Consider the following 15,436-nt stretch of genomic DNA (forward strand, 5'->3'; position numbering starts at 1 on the left):
ATACAAAAATTAGCCAGGCGTGGTGGTGGGCGCCTGTAATCCCAGCTATTTGGGAGGCTGAGGCAGGAGAATCGCTTGAACCCGGGAGGCGGAAGTTGCAGTGAGCTGTGATCATGCCACTGCCCTCCATCCTATAAGGCAAAGCGAGACTCTGTCTCAAAACATTTTTTGAAAAAGATGGCCTGTATCTCACATGGGAACCCTGTCCCCCATGCTAAGCCTGGCCCTCGCCCCTCTTCCTCCACTGTATCGGTCAGCCAGGCACCTTCACAGCCTGGAGCTGGTCTCTGCAGTAGTCAGGATCCCCGAGGTGGGGCGGTGCCTGCTGGCTTGGGCCTGGCCACCTTGGTTCCATGCCCACCTTTCTACGGCTGCTTCCCTCATGGTCGGCTTAACAATCTCCCTGATGCTCATAAACCTCAAGCTGCCCATCTGCAGTTGCAATTTCTACCCGTGTGTGTGTGGGAGAAGAGCAGGCCAGTCACCCACATGATAGTACAAGCTGAGCCAGCCAGAGTGCAGGAGCCGGGGCCCCCAGACCCTCCACTGACCCTCCCCATCTGCTGTCCTTTTCTGTCTTCACATCTGTCTGTTTTTCAATCCAGATCTTGTGTCTGAATTCCTAAAAGCTGGTACCACTCTCAGCATTCTCCCCAGGAGTTTTAGACCTGATTTGTGTTTGTTTTCTTTAAATCTCTGAATCCCGACTGCCTGGCACTGTGCCTGGCACATAGTAAATGCTCCATAAATGTGTGTTGCCTGAACAAGCAAACGATTACAGCTGTATATTCTCCATTATTCCATGAACTTGACCTCCTTCTGCACCTTCAAAGTAAGGAACAAAGGCCATGTCCACGACATTTCCATGGCCTCCAAGTCCAGCTCAGGGCTGAGAACCCATCACTCTCAGTGAATAAGGGAATAAGGACCAATTACAACAGTTAGTTATGGCTGCCTAACAAACCATACCAAAACCCAGTGACTTAGAACAGCAGCCTTTATTTAGCTCACAATTCTGCATGCTGGCAGTTTAGCCTGGGCTCAGTTGAACAGTTGTTTTGGTCTCAGCCAGGTTCCCTCATGCATTTGTAGTCAGCTACAAGCTGAGTCTCTCTGAGCTCTCTCTCATGTGTCTGAAATCAGCTGAGACAACTGATCCAGGTGGGCTGTCATCCTCCAGCAGGCTAGCCCAGGCTTTTTTGCAGGGTGGGGGCAGCTATCCTAAGAAAGAGTAAACGTGCCCTAGACCTCCTGAGGCCTAACTCAAAACTGGTAAACCATTCCTCCCACAATATTCTGTTGACCAAACTAAGCCACAAGACCAGTTCAGATTCACAAGGTGGGGAAAACAGATTCTGCCTCTTGATAAGAAAAGCTAAGAATGACATCATAATAAGTAAGGACACAGAGAGGCAAGGAAAGTGGTGGCTTTGTTCCCAGCTAGAGCTGAGTGTGGGCCTGGCGCTCAAGTCTGCTCCGCGTCCTGGTTTGCAGTCGGGGTGAAGAGAGAGTTTGGGGTAGATCCTGGGGCCTCTCCCCTCCTGGAAACCCTGGGATGTGGGGTCGGGTGCATCTCTATCCCGTCCCTTTGTTTTACTACATCATAGCACTTACTACGGTCTAATGTGTCTCTTACTTCTATATTCATGCATTTGTAGTCCTCCCCACTCCACAGAATGCCAGCTCCTGCAGGGCAGGGATCTCGTCTTTCCCATTTCTGCTCTCCAGTCCTCCGATGCTGAGGAGTCCCCTTGGTCAGAATGCTGAATGGTGAGCTGCCCTGCAGGAGACAGTTTGTCCTCCCTCCCAGGGGAAGAACAGGGGCCTGTCGGGGATGATCTGAGAAGGCTTTCCGGAAGAGCAACACTAGAGCAGATGCTGCATGACGAGAAGGACCCTGTGGTGTCCCTAGCACCGGGGCTTATGTCTGCCACACCTGGGCCGGCTGGAGAACTGCTTGAAGTTTTTCTCATAGGTAGGCAGGCTCTCTTTGAAGCAGTGCACGGATCGCTTGTCACATTCACAGGCCTTCAGCCCGCAGTGGCAGCCGGCACCAGGACCAAGGGTGCATCCACCTGCAGAGACACAGAGGGTCACTGGGGGCTCCCAGCCCAGCCCCAGGGTTTGGTTCCAAGGCTGGGGGGAGCGAGGAGCTCACTGCAAAGGGCCAAGGGTGGAAAACAGGAAGGAAAGCCACTGAAAGGGATACATGTATGCATGTGTGTGCATGCATGTGTGTGCATATGCATTTGTGTGCAAGTGTGTGCATGTGTGCATGTGTATGCTCATGTGTGCATATGTCTGTGTATGTGTGTGTGCGTGTATGTGTGTTTAGGGCTCTCAGCCACAGCTTCCCTGCATCCCCAAGCCTTTCCCTGATCACATCTGAGCATCCCATGAGTGCTGGAATGAGGAGAAGCCTAGAAGGAAGCAGGAGGAGGGGGGTGTGGGCTGCATGGAGGGGCCCTGAGTGAGTTCACCCGGGCAGTGCACAGGCCAGGGTGATAGAGCATTTTCCCAGAGCTCATCTCCTATTTCCAGCTGCCTGCTTGACATCTCACTTGGATGTCTCAGGCATCTCCAACTTGAGGCATTCACAAGGGAACCCTTGATATCCCAGTGCTCCCTCTGCCTGTGGGCCGGTGATTCACCCACATTCTCAGGAAACCAGGAGCCGACCTCGCTGCTCCCGCTCCTTCCACATTTCACATCCGGTCTGCCAGCAGTTCCTGCTAATCTTCTCTGTGTTTAAAATAGCCCATGCTCTGCCCTGTTCTCTCCATCTCTTTGGCCACTGCCCAAATCCCTGTCATCAACAGCTCTTCCTCCTTCATGGAAGGAAATAAGCAGGGACCATCTCAAACTGTAACCTGAGTTACGTTCACTCTCTGGCTTACAGCCCCAGTGTGGTTTCCTATTCGGGAAAGACATGCTGAATCCTCCCGTGGCCTCCATGGCCAGGCACACTTGCCGGGATGCCACCCTCACCAGCCTCTTCACCCTCATCGCCCTCCCCCTCCGCTCTCCCAGCCTCCCTGCTCTGGGCACACCAGGCTGTTTCATGTCACAGGTCTTGCTCTGCCTTGTCCCTGGGCCTTTGGACTTGCTGTTCTTTTTGTCTAAAATGCTTCTCCCAAGGATCTGCAAGGGGTGGGATCCCTGCCACTGTTTGAGGCTTGCTCACATTTCACCTCCTCAGAGAGGCGCTTCCTGACTGCCTGAACTAAAGCTCTCTCTGGCCACGCCCTCCGTACCCATTTGTCTCACTCACTGTGCTTTTTACTGAACTTCTCTTAATGGTTTCCTGGCTTGTGTCTGCCTCCCCTCAAAGAAGCATAAGCTGTGTGCGGCTGGGACCTTGTCTGGCTCATCACAGTGTCCCCAGCATCCAGAACAGATGCTGCACAAAGCAGATGCTCAATAGAAACAATGAATGAAGAATAAGAGAAGAAATGAATGAAGCCTCTATGGACCTTTGGGGTTGAGTCTCTGCACTTTGGCCGAGTCACCACTAGATGGGGACGTTTTATTTACCTACTAATCAGAGCTGTAGCACTGCGTGCATGTGTGTGTATGCGTGTGCATGTGTGTGTATGCGTGTGCTTGTGTGCATGTGCATGCATGTGTGTGCAGGTATGTGTCCATCTGTGCATGTGTGTGTATGTGCGTGAGTGTGCATGTGTTGTGTGTATGTATGTGCGTATGTGTGTGTGTGTGTGTGTTTAGGGCTCTCAGGTACAGCTTCCTCTTTCCAGATAACTCCACCCTAGTCCGCTCTCAGGATTGGCAGTGAGGAGGGGAGGCCACCAGACACCCTGGTTTGTGACTTTGGGCAAGTTAGCTTCAGGTTCCTTGTCTATGAAATGATGCTAAAACCTAATCATTTCAAAAACACATGACAGTGTCCCATTCCTGGGGTGGTGGTGAGGATCGATGGTATCTACCGACGAGTGGTCTGGATGTGCCTGGCACGCAGAAGGTGCCCTACGGGTGCTTGCTGCTATTCTCAGGGTGATGCACTCCAGCTCCACGTGGAGAAAAAGCAGCGCCCTGTGGAGCCGGCTGAGCTGGCTGCAGTCAGTCTGTTTGCCACTCTCCCTCTGCAAAGTCTGCGTCCTGCAGAAGCCGTCCTCCCACGCCTCCCTGGAACTTCTCACATTGTGCCAACACCGCCAAGCTTCCTGACCCCTCTGCTCGCCCGCAGGAAATCTGCCAGGGATGTTCACTCCTCTGGCTCTCCGGTTTTGCGGCTCTCGCTGCTCCCACTGTTGTAGCGCCTGGGTGCCCTCTGCCCTCCCACTCCCCCTCCCGCCCCTGTGAAAATCCTTCCAGATGCATCAAGCCCAGCTCCCCAGGTAGCCCCCCACTCTCTCAGGGGGTGGGGGCTACCTGAGCTCAGGCCCCCCAGCCAGCCTCACTGTCCAACCAGAGGGCCTGGTCCAGTTGCTGTCGCCCCGGAAAGTTTTCTCACCTTCCTCAGCCACCTTCTTTCTCATCCCTCTCTCTTTCTGTTGATCTCACTGTCTTCTGGTCCTCTCTTCTTCTTTTCCATCTCTTGTTTCCTTCGTCTCGAGTCTCTAACCCTCCTTCCTTTCTCCCTGCCCCCTCTCCCTTTCTCGTTTGGTCTTCCTGTCCTTTCTAATGCATGCATCTGACATCCAGTTCTACTTCAGTGACCTGCCCTATCCCCAGGCCTTCCAGAATTGATCTGGAGCAGTGGTCTTTTGCGGTGGACTGTCACTTCTGTGGCATTTCTCAACCATGGACCGGGCCTTTCATGACCTGGATGATGAGACAGTCCCAGGCCAAGAAAAACCATCTTTGGAAGCTGCCTTTTAAAAACAAGCTTAACTCCAGACCTTGCATCTTTTAATGTGCTAATGGAGAAACTGAGGTATGAAGAAAGGAAAGGAGGTCTTCGGAACACCTTTCTTGCTGCATGAACTACATCTCCACAAATAAGAAGAGGCAACAAGTCTGCATTCCTGCCTGCGGCTGGCCCAGGCCCCAGTCTGAGCCCCTCGCCTCAGCCCTGGTTGTCTCTGAATTCTCTCAGGGGTGTTCTTGTTCAGTGTCAGAACTCTGAATACTCCCAATTTCTCCGCTGCAGCCCACACCTCTCCCTTGGGCTCCAGACTTCAATAAGCACGTGTCCACCTGCCTTCCCCTTACATGTCTGACACGTGTCTCAAACTCAGGGTGACTAACACCAAACTCTTGCTGCCTTCATCATCAGCTCTTCCCCCATCTTCACGAACTCAGTATTTGGTGCCACTATCTACAGCCCCACTCAGGCCAGGAGCCTGGGATGCAGCCTCTGTTCCCTTCACACCCCACACCGAACCCATCAGCAGGTCCTGCCGCCCCTGACCCTACCTGCACAGCATTCCCAGCATCTGACACTTCCCATCCCCACTGTCACCGTGCTGATCCTGGCTGTGGTTGTGCCTCCCAATGCTCTGCAATAGTCCCCTAATGGGGCCCTTCTTTCCTCCCTGACTCTTCTTTCTCTGCACCGTAGCCAGAGGGATCTTTCTGGGGCAAAAGTAGAGCATTCTCTGCTTCACATGCTCCAATGACTCCCTTGCATTGACATAGAAGGCGCGTGTCTCACCCTGTCCAACCTCATCTCCATTCTTCCCAAGGCTCCTCTGCTCCTAGCACATTGGTCCTGAGGTCTCAGACCAAATGCCACCTCCCCAGAGAGGCCTTCTTCGACCACCTAAAGCAGGCACCCTTCTGTCTCCTTGACCCCTGACCTCTGTCATTCTGCAGCCTTTGTCTGAGGTGCTTCAGAGCACCTGGCCCTGTTTGAATGTGTCTTTATTAATAAATACGCTACGGTCTCTTGTTCTTTTTGGAATGCAAGCTCCTTCCGGGCAAGGATTTTGTCCTCCTCATTGCTGATCTCCTGACCCTAACATGCAGTAAGGGCTCCTTCCTGACCACCTTACTGGCCACACTCACATGGCCTACAGGCCAGTGCCAGCAGCTGACACCTAGGAGACAGGAAGGCAGGTTCGTGGGCCAGATAGGCTGCTTCTGTGCTTTGGGGTCTCAGGCAAGTTGCTTCCCTCTCCAAGCCTGTTTCCTCAGCTTTCAAATGGTGATAAAGATATGTGCACTGCCTATTTCATGAGTGCTTTTGTTCATCTACTCATTCAACAAACAAGTATTGAGCTCCCAACATGTGTCTGGTCTGTGGCTAGGAGCTGGGGGTACAGGTGCAAGCCAGCAGACCCCACACTGCTTAGTCCAGAGGCATGGTTCTCTGTGGGCTCTATGAGAACCAGTGACCTCAAACAAGACATGCTTGCTCCCTGCTCTCACGGAACTGTCTAGCTGGGGGGAGAGTTGATGCACACAGACACAGAGAAGTAAACAAGATCATTTCAGGTAGAGATGAATGCTGGGAGAGACGGTGGGTAGCGTGTCAGTGAGTGGAGGCTGAGATGAGGAATATATTCAGCAGTAAATGAGAAAAGTCTTTGCAAAATACAAATTCCGGCAGTTACCATTTTCATCTTCCCGCTTTGGCAGAGGGAGGCAGTCAGAGGCCAGGAGATGTAGATAATGGAGGTTCAGTTGGCTGAAACCCCATCTCTGCCTCCCACACAGGGTCTTCCCTGTACCATACATGTATGTACATGTGGGCGGAGGGGGTGTCACTGCTGAGTGAGCTTAAAGTCCCCTGGAAAAATGCCAAGTACTTATGTAAGCCCACTAAGAGGAGGGATAACCACCTCCCAGGTGGCCTGAGGGCAGCTGTTCTCACCACCAGGCAAATTGGGCCCTGGGATCTGGTGACAGGCCTTTCTCTGCACTGATCTCTCAGTGACATTTAGAGTCGTGGACAGACCAAGTTGTTTTCTTCCTTTCCCTCCCCTGCTTACCTACTGCATCCCAGAGCAGCCCCTGGTTGCTAGGCAACCTGGACCAGGCCTGGGTGCAGGATTTCAGAATTCAGGGGAGGCTAGGGAGTTGGTTAACTCTTGCAGGGGCAGCTCTTTGAACGGAGGTGCAATTAGGATAGAGAAATAGTTTTTTTGGTTGTTTGTTTTTCTTTTTTGAGGTAGGGTCTCACTCTGTTGCCCAGGCTGGAGTGCAGAGGCACAACCACAGCTCACTGTGGCCTCATCTCCCGGGCTCAGGTGATCCCCCATCTCAGCCTTTTGAGTAGCTGCAACTACAGGTATGCACCACCACACCTGGCTAATTGTTTGTATGTTTAGTAGAGACAGGGGTCTCACTGTGTTACCCAGGCTGTTCTTGAACTGCTGGGCTCAAGTGATCCCCCCACCTCAGCCTCCCAAAGTGCTGGGATTATAGGTATAAGCCACCGTGCCTGGCCAGGAAAGGGGTTTTATTCCATAAGGGGTCACTGATCCTAGCCCAATGGGCACAAGTACAGAGCAGACTCTTCAAAGAAACAGTAATAAAGAAAATCCCAGTGCTGTAAGCAAAGAAGAAAAGAAAACTTGGACAAAAAGAGGAATTTCCACATCTAAAAAGAAGGGCATGAATGAAGCACCTACTGTTGGCCAGCCCCTGCAGCTGGGCTGCTTTAGCTAATCCTTCCAGCAGCCTGATGAAGTACAGGCAATTATCTCCATTTCACAGGTGAGGAGATTAATACACTAACCTATTAATACAACTATTAATACAAAGGGTGGAGCTGAAATCAGACCCAGTGCTGCCTGACTCCGAGGCCTCTTAGCAGGAACACAAAGCGCCGGGGCCTTACAGAGAAGCAAACTCCATCTGCCCTTCTTTCCTTCCCTGGGCCAGGGCAGAGCATTCTGACCAGTTTGCTGCAGCTCCTGAGACTTACACTGTGTGACGGCCTCCAATCATGCACACACACAGCACCCTCCACAGGGGAAGCTGGTGTGAGACAGGGTGCCTGGGGTTTGAATCCCAGCTCTTCTTTCCCTGGCTGTGTGACCTTGGCGATCGTGCTTAACCTCTCTGAGCCTCAGGGTCCTCCTTGATAACGGGAGATAATGTCACCTCAGAGGTTTATCATGTGAGTTCAGGTGCTGTGTGTACAGCATCTACCACAGAGGTTCATACAGTGTAGCTGCTGTTATTGTACCCACTTCATGGATGAGAAAACCAAAGCCCAGACAACTCAGGCCAGACGGTATGTTCCAGAGCACTGAAAAATTTCAAGACACATGCATCTTAATCTTGTCTGTTTCTTGGATCAAACTCGTCCTCTCTGTGGGTCTCAGTCTCTTCATTGCTACAATGAGGGACTGATCTGGACGATCTCTAAGGGCACTTTAGCTCTGGAGTTTCCACAAGACTGTGAATGCCAGAAGCGCAGGGACTGGGTCTGCTTTATTCTGTGCCCCTGGCCCCTGGCACAGCACCGGCACTGGGCGGGTACCCAGTGGATGCTCACTCAATACTGGGGCAAGCAAATCAATGGCCTGGGGCTCAGCACGTGTCAGCAGCAGACTCTGGATTAGAACCCAGATCACCTGGCTCTCAGCCCTGCTCCTGGGGGCAGGGGCTTGGCGAGGTGGGGATGGGGATGACAGGGGCTGGCCTGGTCCTCACTGGCTGGGTGAGCTGGGGAGGCAGGTGCTGACGCCCTGGTACTGATGCGGAAGCCCCTCCCACACTAGTGCCCTGAGCAGGGCTCTGGACTAAGGAGCCCTGATAAAGGCTTCAGGAGCAACTGGCTGCTTCTGCTCTGCAGGGGCAACGTGGGAAGAAAGTACAGCCCAGGCCATGTACTTTCTGGTCCAACTCCCAGCGTCTGCCGGCACCTCCCACCACCGCCCAGCAGTGCCACTGCCTGGGGTTCCAGCCTCTGCTCCTCAACCTTTGCTCCACTCTCCCTCATCTCCTGGGGTCCTGGGCTGGGAGGGTGAAGAGTGTTGAATAGAGAAGTTTCCCTGGGTACAGAGAGCCCAGGCCAGCCCTGGCAAGTGCAGTCAGTCCACAGGAGCCCAGGGTGGAGGCTTGGGCTGGGCCAGCCAGGCATCCCCACCCCTGTGGCAAAGACGGGTGGGAAGAGGCTATGGGAAACTCGGTCCCTGGCAGCCAGCTTCTCCAGTCCCCAATCCCCATCCCTCCCACCAGACCCTGATCCCTTCCCCTCTCCTGAACATGGCCTTGGAGGTGTCACAGAAAAGACACTTTGCTTTAGGCCTGAGAAGGACCACACCAGAGAGTTCCAACTCCGTCTCCTTGAGTTCACATGGGGAACAAAAAAGGAGGTTCTTTCCCTGTCAACCACGTCCTGGCGGCAGTGGGTAGTGCAGGCCAAGCAGCAGGCTGAAAGCCAAGGCAGGTCCTCCCGGTGTAGGAGTCCAAGGCCCCAGCCCACACAGCTGGTTCCAGGGAGACCTCACAGTCCTAACTCTGGGTCTTGGTGTGTGCTGAGCTGGAGTGGTGGGTAGGGGGAGCTCAGGAGACCGGGAGTCTGAGCCCTGCAACCCACTACGGGATGAAGGATGTATCTCCCGCCCTAGGGGATGAGTGGCAGAGAGGTGGTGGTTCCCTGACCTCAGGAGGAACCAGAGGAACTCCAAGGCACTCTCACAGCTGTGAATAAATAGACCTGGGAAGGAAAGCGATTCATGTAACCCCACGAGGCCAGGCAGGAAGTGAGCCACATGCTGTAAGGGGCCACTTCTTTATTCGGTGCTTTTCACCCTCCCAGCCTGGGACCCCAGGACCCACCCTGGCTATGCTGGAAAGGATGGTACTCACCAAAGGCCACTGCCCAGTGCCTCCGAATGTGCCTGCTGTGTAGACCAGGATTGCCATGCACATACCCATACCCTACCGGCAGCAGAACACACCCCGGATGCCAGGACCACACCCCATGTGCAGGGCACTTGATCCACTTGTCCACATGGCTCCTTGAACGATCTCAATAACATGTGAGTCCCCCTTCCCTTCCCACCTATTTGCTTTTGTAGCCCTGGCGGCACCTATCTTAGTGGTTGGCATACAGTCACCCTTAATAAATATTTGTCCAACTGGAAGACAGCTGAACTGTTTTGTTAACACATGACAGAAACAAGGAAACACGTTATCAACAGTAACAGTTGTCAAAGGAAGCTTCAAAATTCAGTGTAAACTCAAGTGAACAAGTATGTATTGAGCATGTACTATCTGCAGGGCTCTGGGCTCCCAGAGAGTTCAGGAGGTACACCCATGGGCGGGAGAGACCAGGGCAGGATGAGCACAGACACTCCGAGAAGCTCTGCAGCATCAGGGAAAAGCTCAGGATTGCCTCCTTCCAAGCACTTGGAAGCATTTCATTTTCTAAAACATCTCTGGGTCAAACAGGAGGTGAATGTTAAGGAAAGGCCCAGGTTAAAAGACATTTCCACCCAGAAAAGGCTACTCACACACCACTGTGCCATTGACGATGTGGAACTGGTAGCCGCTCAACACAGGCTGGCAGCTGGACTCCTTCAGCTTCTCGTAGCAACAGTCATGTGCCTGGCAGCATCTGGGGCGAGACAAGAGGGAAATGAGGGGCTGTGCCTGGAAGTGGGTCCCTCGGGAATCTGCTGGAGGACCCTATCTGGGGACTAGAAAGGGCTCCTGCCTCCTCCTCTAGGCAAGAAGGCATTGAAGGTGGGGAGGTGAATTATCAATAATAATAAAAATAGGCCAGGAGTGGTGGCTCATGCCTGTAATCCCAGCACTTTGTGAGGATGAGGCAGGAGGATCACTTCAGTCCAGGAGTTTGAGACCAGCCTGGGCAACACAGGGAGACCTCCTACGTTTTTTAAGTTTAAAAAAAAAAAAAAAAAAAAAAAAAGCCAGGCATAGTGGCACCAGCCTGTGGTCCCAGCTACTCAGGAGGCTGAGGTGGGTGGATTGCTTGAGCTCAGGTGACAGAGGCTGCAGTGAGCTGTGACTGAGCCTTTCCACCCCAGCCTGGACAACAGAGCAAGACCCTGCTTCCAAAAAATAAATAAAATACAAAATAAAAATAATAACCAGTAGCATTTCCTGAGCCCTTTCTAGTATCTGTTGCTATCTCATTATCTACTCATAGAAACCTATGAAGTACAACCATTGTCTCCCTTTTGTAGGGGAGGGACTGAGATTCAGAGAGGCCCATTTCCCAAACTTACGCAGCTGGAAAATGACAGACCCAGGACACAAATCTGGGTCCATTCACGCATTTAACACGTTTTACTGAGCACCTACTATGAGCCAGGCACTGTGATGGTCTCTGAGGAGACAACTGTCTGCAAAAGTAGAGGTAGTCCTACTCATGGTACCCAGAGTTGGCTGGGGGCTGGATGGGAGAGCACTGCAGGAGACTCAGTCCAAGTCCTCAGCCACTGCTCAAGGCATAGGAAGGCAGAAACTTAAGCTTGGATTCTAAGGCCTGAAAGGCCAAGAAAAATGTTTCAGTCTCCCTCTCTCGCCATTCCCATCTGCAAGTGAGGGTTCTGCTGTTGATCAACTTTGGCTAATGATGTTCAATTTCTAATCAGCCTTTGGACTTTGGCAGCGGACGTACAGACCATCAAGGAGAGGGGACAAACTTTGAAACAGGCAAGTTCTTGTTCAATTCTAACTCTGCCACTTAGAAGCTGCATTGCCTTCGGGAAGTGGTTTAGCAACTCACTGTCCTCACCTGTTAAATGGGCTGGTATCACTGTCTTGTGCATTCCCTGAAAGAATTAAATTAGGTTTGTGTGCCAATCGCCAGTCCCATGCTTGGCATATAATGGGCATTTTGTAAGTGTCAGTTGACCTTCCAGGGCTCTGAGGTCCTCCCATGGTTCCATGAGCCCAACCCACAAGGCCTGAGCTCCAGGAGTGATATTTAAGGCCCCACTGTGGCGACATGTTTCTCCACACTAGGTTAAATGTGGCAAGGAACATTTTGCTTTCTTATTTCTTCAAATGAAATGACACGCAAACTGTCCCGTTTCTTACCTCCCCACACATACACTCACCACATGACACCCACCTCTACTTTTTCTAGGAAATCACACTTCCCCACCCCCACCCTTTGGAGTAGGCCTGGGAAGCGGGTTTGTGCCATGCAACCTCACCCAGATGGACAACTTCTCCAAACTGGGCCACTTGGATTCCCTCTCCTAGAATATGGAATTAGGACTAGTGAGTCAGTGGTGCTGTGCCTATAGTCCTACAAGCTGGAGAGCTGGAAGCAGAGCACTTTTACTATGAGGATGAAACAGCTTCTAGAGCTCTGTGCAGGACCGATGTATAATTGCAGAGGCCAAAGCAACAGGAAAACGTGGGGCCCTTTATTAAGAATTTCAAGATGGCGGCAGCAGAGCAGTAAACCACATTTAGGCCCTTATGAGTGTTGGGCCCCGTGAAACTTCACAGATCACACACTCAAGAAGCTGGCCCTGATGCTGGGTTTCTCAAGACACATCCTCCAAATCCCGTTCAGTTCTTCCTTCCATTAGCCTGAATTGTTTTCTGTTACTTGCCATGCAAGAATTCTAACACCCTCTCTCTGGCTTCGAGCTTGAACTTTAATGCAAAACAAATGATAGGTGGTCTCAGAGCCTCTGCACCCACCTGTCAGTGTCATCCACGGGGACCCCTTTGCCCCCAAGCCCACAGTAGCAGCCATATCCGTAATATGAGAAGAAGGCACTCCGCCCCGTGATGTGTTTGACCATCCTCTGAAACTGCCAGAAGCTGCTGTGGGTGGGGGCTGCCACTGCCAATGAGGAAACAAGGAAGAAGGAAGTTGCAATGAGCACGATGCTGCCTTGATGTCCCCTCCCCTTACTAGAATGCTTAGAATTCGAAATATCACCAGATCCCCAAAGCGAAGTGGAAGGGGCATGGCTGGAATCATTAGCCCTTTTCCTGGGGAAGAAAATAAGTTCAGATTTGCTCCCGTAACACAGCTAGTTTTTTGCTAACCCGGATGAATACCCAGTTCCCATGAGGTTCGGAACAAGGCTCTCCCATCAACCATAGTCTTCCCCCTCAAAGCAGGAAACCACCGTCCTAGGCAGAACACCCTCGGGTCTGATGCAACATGAATGGGAAAAGTTCAAAGCCAGAAATGCCAGTCCCTCCAGATGTCATCAGGCCTTTACTATCTCACAGGAGAAACAAAATACTTAAGAGGCAGGAAAGGTATCCTCAATTATTATTTTTTTAAATGGCAAGTACACATGAACTCAGCTGTTTTTGCTTCTACAAGATGCTTATGAGAGTGGGCACAAATGCATACACAAAGTGGTTTGCTGCAGCATTATCTGTGATGTAAAAAAATTGGAAACCACCCACATGTCCGCTGACAGGGGGATAATAACAAAATTATGTGTCTCAAAAATAAACTATACTTGATAGCACTATCTCTAGGCAATTGGGATTGAAGAGAGAAAAAGAAACAGTCAACATTCATTTTATATACATCTCTGCTGTCTCATGTCTTTGCACAATAAGCATGGTTTTCTCTCCTTCCTTCCTTCCTTCCCTCCCTCCCTCCCTCCCTCCCTCCCTCCCTCCCTCCCTCCCTCCCTCCTTCCTTCCTTCCTTCCTTCCTTCCTTCCTTCCTTCCTTCTCTCTCTCTCTCTCTCTCTCTTTCTCTCTCTCTCTCTCTCTTTCTTTTGAGATGGAGTTTCACTGTAGTTGCCCAGGCTGGAGTATAATGGTGCGATCTCAGCTCACTGCAACCTCTGCCTCCCGGGTTCAAGCAATTCTCCTGCCTCAGCCTCCTAAGTAGCTGGGATTACAAGTGCCCGCTGCCACGCTTGGCTAATTTTTTGTATTTTTAGTAGAGACGGGGTTTCACCATCTTGGCCAGCTGGCCAGGCTGGTCTCGAACTCCTGACCTCAGGTGATCTGCCCGCCTCGGCCTCCCAAAGTGCTGGGATTACAGGCATGAGCCACCGCGCCCGGCCCAGCATGTATTCCCTTTCTATTATGATGTTTTACATGTGTGTGTGTAAAGGTTGTATAGAGGATGTATATCAAACTCTTAAGAGTGGTCACCTCTGGAGGTAGGGAAAAAACTAGGGTCTGGGGAGGATGAGGAGGAGCTTTACCTTGTTGCTATATACTCATTTATTTTACTTTTTAATTATAAGCATGTTGTAAATTTGCAAGAAAAATACAATAAAGACATGAACTTGAAGAAGAGAAACAGAAATAGAGTCTGGAGGAGTTTGCTCAGGAGCTTTCGATCTCACTATTGTGTTTAGTCTAAACGGGGGTGTGAGGGGAAGAAGGCCAGGGGTGCCCAAGCAGTCCCTGGAGCTGCACTCAGGGGTTGATCTTCAGACTGAGGGGCTGCAGAGGCGGTCATCCCTGCATACGGGTATCCTCCTGCGCTATCACCTTGAAAAGTGTAAGTTCCACTACTCATTGCGGGGAAAGGAAGTCTGTTTTTGACATCTTTGACTTAGGGACTCAAAAGTTATTGTGACTCAATTGAAAGAGACAGGAAAATGGATCTGGACAAACCTCCACTCTACCAATCCAGCAAAGGAGTCTGTGAGTCTCCAATAGACCCCAAACTGTTTCCCAGTAGGTCTTTTTTCACTTTGCAGAGGTAAGCAATAAGCAATGACTTACAGCTACCAATTATCCCATAAGTCACCATAAAAATGTCTTTCTGATAAGCATTAATCATTCTTAAATTAGCTGGATGTATGTCTGCATTTTTGTTCTGAATCCAAATGGCCTTAAATAAAGGCTACTAGCATCCAAAGGAAAAGAGACTCTTGGGAGAGAGGGGCGTAAAATAGTAGTCAAACTCCCTTTCTAGCAAATAGTTGACAACCTCTGATTCCCTAGACACTTTATAAGATCCCAACACTGGGACCAGCCCATTTCACAGCAGAAACAGAAGCAAGAGGACGTTGGAGGGAGCCCATTCCATTCCTGATTCTTTTTTTTTTTTTTTTTTTTTTTGAGATGGAGTCTCGTTCTGTCGCCCAGGCTGGAGTGCAGTGGCGTGATCTCGGCTCACTGCAAGCTCCGCCTCCTGGGTTCACGCCATTCTCATGCCTCAGCCTCCTGAGTAGCTGGGACCACAAGTGTCTGCCAGCACACCCGGCTAACTTGTTGTATTTTTAGTAGAGACGGGGTTTCACCATGTTAGCCAGGATGATCTCGATCTCCTGACCTTGTGATCTGCCCCCTCGGCCTCCCAAAGTGCTGGGATTACAGGCGTGAGCCCCCATGCCCGGCCCATTCCTGATTCTTTTCTGAGTGACTTGTGACTTCCTTCACCTGGTACCACCTGGAGAGTCCCCCCTCCCACTGACATAAAAAGGAAGACAGAAGCCTGGTGCTGTCCCAGCAAGCCCTCTACTTACAGCAGGAGAGGAGGAGGAGGAGGATGGCAATGACCTTCATTTCTGAGGAGACCAGGGGGTCTGAGGTTCTACAGCCACGCCTTCACCTGTGTGTGAGGGGTCTCCCAGTTGAACCTCTGTTCGGGACA

The 15,436-nt window shown here is 51.4% G+C and overlaps 1 protein-coding gene across 2 annotated transcripts; it reads right to left on the reverse strand.

Moving 5' to 3' along the window:
- Positions 1-1,184: 1,184 nt before the first annotated feature.
- Positions 1,185-15,348, reverse strand: PLA2G2C (phospholipase A2 group IIC). Of its 2 annotated transcripts, none has more exons than XM_030941754.1 (5): positions 15,309-15,348; positions 12,543-12,685; positions 10,374-10,467; positions 1,937-2,075; positions 1,185-1,221 (listed from the first exon to the last, which is right to left on the reverse strand). In XM_030941754.1, the coding sequence occupies exons 1-5, from the start codon at positions 15,346-15,348 to the stop codon at positions 1,185-1,187; spliced, it is 453 nt and encodes a 150-aa protein (XP_030797614.1). The 2 variants fall into 2 exon arrangements, with proteins under 2 accessions (XP_030797614.1, XP_030797615.1); XM_030941755.1 differs by lacking the exon at positions 1,185-1,221 and adding an exon at positions 10,492-10,512 and having other exon boundaries at positions 1,909-2,075; positions 10,374-10,456; positions 12,547-12,685.
- Between the last annotated feature and the right edge of the window lie 88 nt (positions 15,349-15,436).

The sequence above is a fragment of the Rhinopithecus roxellana genome, chromosome 12 (assembly GCF_007565055.1).
Source record: "Rhinopithecus roxellana isolate Shanxi Qingling chromosome 12, ASM756505v1, whole genome shotgun sequence".
NCBI lineage: Eukaryota > Metazoa > Chordata > Mammalia > Primates > Cercopithecidae > Rhinopithecus > Rhinopithecus roxellana.

What these genes read in the sequence shown, in the direction of transcription:
- PLA2G2C (XM_030941754.1), bottom strand. Translation starts at nt 15,348, where the DNA reads ATGAAGGTCATTGCCATCCTCCTCCTCCTCCTCTCCTGCT. An exon ending in TGGATGACACTGACAGGTGG is followed by an intron (nt 10,468 to 12,542) that starts GTGCAGAGGCTC and finishes AGATGCTGCCAG; the next exon opens with GCACATGACTGTTGCTACGA. An exon ending in CGTCAATGGCACAGTGGTGT is followed by an intron (nt 2,076 to 10,373) that starts GTGAGTAGCCTT and finishes GTGTCTCTGCAG; the next exon opens with GTGGATGCACCCTTGGTCCT.